At 39.1% G+C, this 9299-nt stretch overlaps 1 protein-coding gene across 1 annotated transcript in view; it reads right to left on the bottom strand.

The window, feature by feature from the left end:
• Positions 1 to 284: 284 nt before the first annotated feature.
• LOC125782680 (deleted in malignant brain tumors 1 protein-like) overlaps positions 285 to 9299 on the bottom strand; it is a 50432-nt gene continuing 41417 nt past the window's right edge. Inside the window, exons 17-22 of the mRNA XM_049467437.1 lie at positions 8753 to 9061; positions 8031 to 8333; positions 7644 to 7934; positions 6470 to 6772; positions 5062 to 5302; positions 285 to 297 (exon numbers count right to left, since the gene is read on the bottom strand). Of these exons, the coding sequence (XP_049323394.1) occupies positions 285 to 297; positions 5062 to 5302; positions 6470 to 6772; positions 7644 to 7934; positions 8031 to 8333; positions 8753 to 9061 (1460 nt within the window). The remainder of the gene's footprint in view (positions 298 to 5061; positions 5303 to 6469; positions 6773 to 7643; positions 7935 to 8030; positions 8334 to 8752; positions 9062 to 9299) is intronic.

Genomic DNA, 9299 nt, shown 5'->3' with positions numbered 1-9299 from the left:
ATTCTCTGTTCTGAACATTTTCATCCAGGCTTGCTTGTTTAAAAAAAATAGTTGTTTTACTAATTCTATTATTTCATCATTATAGTGTGTATCCTGCAGTAAAGTTATTTATTTGGTTACTTTTTTGACATTTCTAGTTTAGTACATTAATTACAAATACAGGCAGTGTATAAAATGGTATGAGAGAAGTGCTGAATCAGGGGTTTGCCCAGGATCCCATACAAGCTAAAAGCAGTGTATGTTAATGAGACAAATGTATGAAATATGGAGAACTGTAGATCTTCTTATTTGGATAAACTATTACAGGAATATAGTAACTATGTGAAAGTAAATCTACAGATCTTTCTCTTCTGTAAATTCAGGCCCAGTCCCCGAAGACCCAGCATCTTCAGTGTCCTGGAGCTCAAGCAGCAGCACTTGCCTCTCCACCGTCTCCATCCCCACCCGAAAGAGGAAGATCAGCAGAAGGAGGCTTCCAGGATGTAAAGAGGAGGAGAGGAGAGGGAGAGCAGATCAAAGCTTTGTAAATTGCTTTCTAAATAAGTGTTTTTTTTTTCATTGTTATTGCTTGTGTCTGTGTTTTCTATTTATTTGTTACAAAAAATGTAAATGTGGGTTTGAGGGCCTGATTTAAGTGTCTCCCTATTTCTTCCTTTTTTTCTTCTTTCTTTTCCCTTTTCCCCAAGATCTCATGACCTCTCGCCACAGAAATAACTTTCTGGTCTCAAAAAAGTAAACAGGCACAGTAACATATTTTGATAGTTTGAGGTGCTACACATTTGGTACCTACAGCACATGTGAACCTACAGAAACTCCATGCACAAACAATAAAATAATCCCTGTCAATCATCTTGCATTACTGTTACAGAAACTAAACATCCACAGGGTCTAAAAGTCTAACATTGCCCTCTACTGGAAACTGAAAATACTGGTAGTGCCCTATGATAGTGAATATTAAAGTTGCAATAAAAGAGCAATACATAGAACAATAAAAAGCAAACTAAAATTATTGTTACAAGTTTTTTTATCCAATAGCTTTTATAAATACATTTTATTGAATGAGAAGATACATTATTCAGAACATTATTCAGTGGGAAGAAAAGATAGATAAATTGGTGTAATTTATTAACAAAGGAAGAAAATCTACAAAAAAAAACACTAAATATTTAAACACTAAAATATAACAATATGAAAAGAGAGTTATCTGACAAGTATTTGATTAACTGCTACATTATTTCTGTAAAGACCAGACATTTCTGCTTTGAGAGAAAAAAAAAACATTTTACTCTTACTTTCAGTTGAGACAGTAATTCTTTTAGGGATGAGCCTGGTGTCAATCTTCTCATAGACAGGCTCAGCTGAAGTCTTCCTCCTCTTAGAGATCACTGTGAGAGAGACAGAGAGAAACATGTAGTCAGTTCAGTAGAAGAGAAGACTGATGACAGATTGAAGTACTAATGATGATTAGAGAAAGTACAGAAAGTGGATTGTAGATGATCTCTGAATCCCCCTACCTCTCCTGAGCACTCTGTTCTGATAAAACAGCACAACCAGAAGCACTAAGGCCAGGAAGAGCACATATCCCAGAACCAGGAGAGACACTGGATAGATGGAGGGAACAGCTGGTGGAAGTATGATTCTTCTCGTCTGTGGTTGAGAATCTAAAAAACAAATATACAAAATGTATAGACAATTTATACATGAACACAGTCCTTTTATTGGATGTGAATAATTTTGTGATAAATATTATGGAAGATGACATATGAAATGTCTATAAACACAGAATGATCTAGACAGACTGGTGCAAAGCACATACAGACTCTCACTATTGTTACTTTCTATCCTTCCCAAAAACATTACAATTATTAAATGATGGAAACCAAATGTGTGTGACCAACATTATGATCAACAATAGTTACCGAAGTTGCTATCAAGCTTGTTTACAATGGAGAAAAGTGGTCCCTGACCTTGCAAGACAAAATGTCCCATCTGTCCTCTTTTATTATTTAAAGGCAAAGTATGATACAGGAAGCCTAGTGAGTGAGCATAAAATAACAATGTGATGTAAGTATTTTTCTCAAGCATGTGTAAAGTTTCTGTAACAGTTAGGAGGCAAATATATTCAGTTGTGTCTGTTCCTCTGACCTCCACAAGTGACTCCAGCACTGTGGGAGCAGTCAGTGTGGTTCTTCAGGGAATGAGGACAGTCCCACAGGTGAATCTCATTCCCTCTACACTTCACTCTGTTCATCCAGATAGTTCCTCCACCAGAACCATCAACAGCTCTTCTATTAGCACTCAGCGCCAGCCCACAACCCAGCTGCCTGCAGATCACCTGAGCATCCCTGATGTCCCAGAGGTCACCACATACAGACCCCCATGTTTTATTATGATACACCTGCAGCCATCCAGAACAGCTTCCTACTCCTCCCCTCAGCCTCAGAGGAATGTGCTCTACAAACACACCACAGAGGGAAAAAAATGATTATCCATCAAAGTCTTACAAACATTTACAACAGTCGTATATACTGTATGATGAAATATGTTCTTATAGAGATGTGGTAAACCACAAAAAAGCATTGTAAGATGAAAAATATATACAAGCAGAAGAGAGCAGGAGAAAAAAAAACAGAAGTAGCCATAGTGAAAAAAAAAAGCACTTACCTTGTTTTACCATTTTAGTTGAAACAGTTGATTTTTTTAAACTAATATTTTTTTTTAATAAGATATTGCTTCTAATAGAGTGTAGTTTGTCTGTCTTCAGCAAGCTGTCTGTTACACCTGTTATTTCCACCACTAGGGCTGTGCCATATCGTATCAAACGCAAAAAACGATACTATACCCTGAAATATCGTGCCATATCACCCACCCCTAATTACCACTGCAGGGCACCACTGGGGTTGCTGTTTTTATCTGTCCAATATTATTCATTTTACTTTATTATTAATTATATAGATTATATAGAGTGCATTAATAGTATCATGACTTTCTTGATCACTGATGTCTGTTACCATCTGATAAAAAGTCTTGTATTTTTTTATATCGTAGTTTGGGGGGGTGCCATATCATATGCAAAAACAGAATTTAATTTTTATTTTGTTTCAGTAGTGTATTTTTAAAATAATATCTTTAATTCAGTGTTTTGTCATATCACCAAGAGTACTGTTATCGCGATAAATGCCATAAAACATCGTGATATTGTTTTAGGGCCATATTACCCACCCCCATCCACCACACCTGTCCTGTCTACACCTGAATTCCTCAGACTTACATAGACACTCTGATGGACTCCATTACCCAGAATCCCTCTCTAAACCTTTGTTAAAAATATCACTGTAGAAGTGTTATCTAAAATATGTTAAAGTGCAAAAAAATATGCAAACTACAAATAAAACAGTGCGAGCAAAGACAAGAATTGCTTATTAGTGAAAGCACGGTCTCTCATGAGGAGATGAATCACACAGCCAATTTGTCAAATCTAGTGTATTTCCATTCTCTGTGGTAGGACAAAAAAATCAAATATTATGAAATTCCAATTACAAACTACATTAGTTCTGGCATTCTTTAAAGTCTTTAACACCTCATCATATCTGCCTACCTGAGCAGGTAATGCAAGCAACCTCATTGCGATTATCACACCTGTTCTCCCCCCAGGAAGAAGATGGACAGTGGAGTCATGTTTCCTACATTTTACATTATCCAGCCAGTTAGGAGCTGATTCCACTCTTGCTTTAGACCAAGACTCACTGCCAGTTCTTCCACAGTTCAGCTCTCGACAGATCAATTTTGCCGTTTCATCAGTCATCCCATTTACACACACATTCTCCCAGGTTCCATTATAGTACACCTCCAGATTCCCCTCACAGCCCTCAGTCAGTCTGATCTCTTTATACTCTGGCGGGAGAAAGATAGCTAGCTAGTTGTGCACATTGATTTAAACGTGCAAAAGTTTCTTCTTTAATTATTCAAAATGTACCTCCAGTTCTACATAGATAGGGCATTGGTACTTGATTACAAGATCATTACAAACTGAGCAATTCAAGATACGAAGTACCTGAGCACACGACTCCTACATCATCCTTGTGTCCACATTCATCCTCTCCACACAGCTGATATCTGCAGTTCCACAGAGACGCCTCGTTCCCCTCACACTCCACCTCATTCAGCCAAATGGGTCCAGTTCCAGATCCAAACCGGGCTGGTACTGGTACTGGAGCACTGAGGGCCACTCCACACTGCAGCTGTCTGCAGACCACCTGCGCATCCTCAATATCCCACAATTCATCACTCACTGTCCCCCATGATCCACTGTGGAAAACCTCCAGCCTTCCAGCACAGTCTCCCCCAGAACCAACCAGCCTGATGGAGCTGTGGACTGTGTTAGATGTACCTAAAATTTACACAAATACAAAAGATGTTTTCAAACTCCTTTCACAAGATATGTGTTGTGTATATGTACTCATATTTGCCAAATAATTATTCTCAAATGTTCAAAAATATGGATAATAGAGGCACTTTTGCATGTTATCATACATACAAATAAAATTATACATTTATTAACTGTGCAATGCTTACCAGAGCAGGTGATGTAGAGCTGTACTGTGGAGCTGCAGTTAACTGCTTGTGAGCTGCTGCAGTTCCTCAGATGAGCTTCACTCCCAGAGCAGTTGAAACCCGTCACACACATGTAGCTGTGTTCAGGACTGGATGAAGAGGAGCTGGAGGTGTTGAGTACAGAACCACAGCCCAGCTGTCTGCAGAAAACAGAGGCCTCAGACTCACTCCAGGAGTCCAGCAGAACTCTCCTCCAGTCCTGCCTGAAGAAAACCTCTACCTCCCCCTCACACTCCATCCCTCCAGACAACCGCACTCCTCCCTCATGAGACGCCAGAGAAGAACCTGAAGAGAAAAAAATATATTACTTGGCTTAAAATGAGGGAGTAATAAACTTTCAGTTATTTATTATACTGCAACTGTAAGATCTCACCACTACAGATAACTCCAGCATCCTGTTCATGAGAGCATGCAGTTCGACTCCATGATGAAATGGGACCTTTTAACAGGTGTGTTTCGTTTCCCTGACAATCAAACACACCAGCCCAGATCCGGCCACTCCCCTCCCCAAACCAGTCTGACCCCAACACGGCCACAGAACTCCCACACTTCAGCTGAGCACAGAGGACACTGGCAGCTCTCATATCCCAGCTTACATCACACACTGTACCCCACTCACTGAGGTACTGGAGCTCCACTCGACCAGAACAGGAGTCTGAGCCGTTCATCAGCCGAGCCTGAGTGTGACCTGAATTTACAGAGGAAAAATAGTAGGCAACAATAATACAATACAATAATAAAAAAAAATACAGTAATTACAAACTAATTGCTCACAGTTTAGTACTAATCTAAATCTTTTACAAACATACAAACATCTTAGTCCCACATCCTTGTTGTGAGAGCAGTTGGGTATCAAGGAAGGAGATGTCTGGCAGAGGTACATATGAGATTCGTTTCCTCTACACTGAAGCTCCTCTGACCACATCTGACCCTCTGCTCTACCAAAAGCAGCTGCTCCCAGAACCTCCACAGGAGAACCACAGCCCAGCTCCCAGCTGCACACAACCTCTGCATCCTGCTGGTTAAAGTCAGCATCACACACTGGAAGCCAAGAATTCCGATGAAGCTTCTCTACTCTCCCAGAGCATGCGTGAGGACCACCAACAAGTCTTCGCTTGTCACCTACAGTATAGTATTTGTGTGCATTGATCATCAAAAAACACTGCACCCAGAAGAAAGCATCAGATTACAAGGCTAGTCAGAAGAAAGATGTGCTATGCCATGGCTAAACACATTGACAGGTCAATCAACTAATCCACTAAAAAGTGCTGGATACTGTTGGACCCACGATCAGCACTCTACCACATCGCAAAATCACATTAGTGAAAGCACATTAGGAATGCCACACATCTGATATGTTGCATTACACACTGTATGTGTAGTTCCTTAAATATTACTCATCTTAGTCTAAATGAAATAATGTATTATTCCTCACACTGCCTGTAAATCAATGGTAGACATAAAAAAAATAAAAAAAAAACATACTTGTAGTTTTAGATAAAAAAAATAAGACTTTGTAAGTTTCTTTTAAAATGGTCACCAAAAACAATTCGACATAGTCAAAGTCTAAACATTTTTTCATATGTATAAAACTTTTTGCTTTTTGACTTCTCTGCAGCACTCCTTGTAAACTTAAAAAGTCTGGTTAGCCCTCAAGGACATAAATGACAAATCAAATTAAAGGTTTCTTAATATTTTAATGTCTTAATATCTTTTTTCATAATATTGTGCAATACAGAAATCAATCAAACTGGTGGATTTGTGTCTCCGTCACCTGTCTGTTATCTGAATTTGGTGGATGTGTGTTTTTGTCAGTGTTTTGTGTGAAATTGACAAAAGGAAGTGAAATACCTACCACAACATGCCAGTCCCACATCATTATCATGGGAGCAGTTGTGTTTGAGTGAAGATGATTTTGGACAGAAGTGAATCTGAGATTCGTTTCCTCTACACTGAAGCTCCTCTGACCACACCTGACCCTCCCCTCTACCAAAAGCAGCTGCTCCCAGAACCTCCACAAGAGAACCACAGCCCAGCTCTCGACACACAACCTCTGCATCCTGCTGGTCAAAGTCAGCATCACACACTGTGACCCAGCTCTCTCCATGAAGAACCTCCACTCTCCCAGAGCAGCGAGATCTGCCCACCAATCTGACCCCTAAATTAGTTTATAAGAGAAAGAGAACATGTACATTAACATTAACACACAGCATTAAGTACTTGGAAACCTTAAGAAGTTCCACAGGGTTCTACTGTAGGACCGATGAAACTAATATTAGTGAAGAACTGATGACAGTGAAAAACTGCAGTGTGGGCTTACACATGAAGTCAATTAACAGTTTAAGCACTAAACACAAACAAATGTACTAATTAACTGCTTAAAATATATAAAGATAAAAACTCTGGCCATGTACCACTGAACTAAGGTGTAACTGTAATTAACTAAAAAATATTAACGCCTGTTTCTTTGTGAATGGGACTTCTGCATGGAAATCCATTATTTTCTACCAGAAAGGAAAGATTTCAAAAATGTATTTCTCCATCATGCCTACAGCAATAGTCTTTCTATAATTAAGTATTGTCTTATAGTGAAAATCACTTTTCATCTCCATATAATAATTTGCTTTTTTAATAATTTGACTTAGTATATCAAGTTATTACCTACATTTAAGTACTAGTAAGACCCGGTAAGTATTTTGTATGTGCTAGTTCATACAGAGAAATCACACTGTAAGTTATGGGAACTTAAGCTCTAAAACACAGGCTGTATTATGTGTTAACTAGGTTTATTACAGCTTATAGTTTTCTTCTATACAGTAATTTGCCACATTATTTTTTAAATGCAAAACCAGGTCTGAGATTGAGCAAACAGTGACTGACCTAGTGGTCTTAACCAAATAAAAGTGGGTTAATATAGGTGAAAGTAGGTCATGATTATGGCAGATTAGGAAGAAATGCTATAATAAATAAATTGTGCACAACTGATATACATTCCAACGACAAGTATTTTAAGATTTAGGAGAGCTCACCTGAACAGATGACTCCAGCAAGTCGATTACAAATTTGTTCCACCCATCCAGCTGATCTACAGTGCTTCACTGAAGACTCTGATCCACTACAGTTCGCATCATCCATCCAGGCTGATCTTGGTCCAAACTGAACATTTTTAAATACAGCCTCCGCACAGCCCAGCTCACTACACACCACTGCAGCATCTCTTATATCCCAGTTTTTACCACACACTGATCTCCATGTTCTGTTATAAAAAACCTCCACTCTCCCAGCACAGCGATGGCCACCATCCACCAACCTCACACTGTCTGTACAACAGAGAGAGAAAGAGAGAGGAAAAGATGTAGAAATCTGAAAAATCAGACTGAATCTCAAAATTAATACATAAGCCATTTAGCTCTTACCAGCACACACCAGTCCCACATCATTATCATGGGAGCAGTTGTGTTTGAGTGAAGATGATTTTGGACAGAAGTGAATCTGTGATTCGCTGCCTCTACACTGAAGCTCCTCTAAACACACCTGACCCTCCCCTCTACCAAAAGCAGCTGCTCCCAGAACCTCCACAGGAGAACCACAGCCCAGCTCTCGACACACAACCTCTGCATCCTGCTGGTCAAAGTCAGCATCACACACTGTGACCCAGCTCTCTCCATGAAGAACCTCCACTCTCCCTGAGCAGCGAGATCTGCCCACCAATCTGACTTCTACAATGTGTTTATAAGAGCAAAGAGAACATGTACGTTAATATTAACACACAGCATTGGGAGGGCTGGGAGGTTAATTTGAATAGAAGGGAATTAAATAATATGGGGCAGTGATTTTTATATTTTGCACTTTTCATTAACTGAAATACAAGGATTTTAAATAAATATATATATATTATTTCTTAGTTGCTAATTCTAAACCAAAGCATTCAAAACCACCTCTGTAATAATCCATTTATTAAGTGTATGAAAGTGAATTTAGGTTCAGGCTTAAACTTTTCATGTTACAAAGAAGTTTTTTTACAGGGGTGTATATAAAACAACTAACAGTTGTTTAATTAATTCAGTACATTCCAACACAGGCCTCATCACATTTGTTTACATCTCTGTGTAATATGTTTTATTTTTTTGCATCTTACCTGCACAAACAGCACCAGCGTCTTCATCATGATTACATCTCTGTCTACCCCAATCATACGACCTACAGTTCTTCAGTGAAGACTCTGATCCAGCACAGTTAGCATATTCCACCCAGATCGGTCCTGATCCTGATCCAAAGCGAGCTCTCCGTGGTGCATCTATGGCTTCCCCACAGCCCAGCTCTCTACACACCACTGCAGCATCTCTCATATCCCAGTAATCATCACACACTGTTCCCCAATGTCCTCTATGAAGAACTTCCACTCTCCCAGCACAGCGGCTCCCACCATCCACCAACCTCACACTGTCTGTGTGGAGAAAAAAACAAACACACTGATAATCAGAGAATAATTACACTTATACTCAAATAATAATACTCAAACAAGGCTGAAATACATTTAAACCAAATCATGGACATCAAAAGCTCCCATTTAGAGATCATAAGAAATCAGTTCACTAATTTGTACTATAGCAATACTAAAATGGGCTGACTGGATGATAGCAAAGTGTAAATCACATGAATGTAAGATCAAAAAGTAAATATAT

The sequence above is a fragment of the Astyanax mexicanus genome, chromosome 18 (genome assembly GCF_023375975.1).
Source record: "Astyanax mexicanus isolate ESR-SI-001 chromosome 18, AstMex3_surface, whole genome shotgun sequence".
Classification (NCBI taxonomy): Eukaryota; Metazoa; Chordata; class Actinopteri; order Characiformes; family Acestrorhamphidae; genus Astyanax; species Astyanax mexicanus.
The sequence above is the reverse complement of the archived record's forward strand: the minus strand, read 5'-3'. Positions and strand labels throughout refer to the sequence as shown.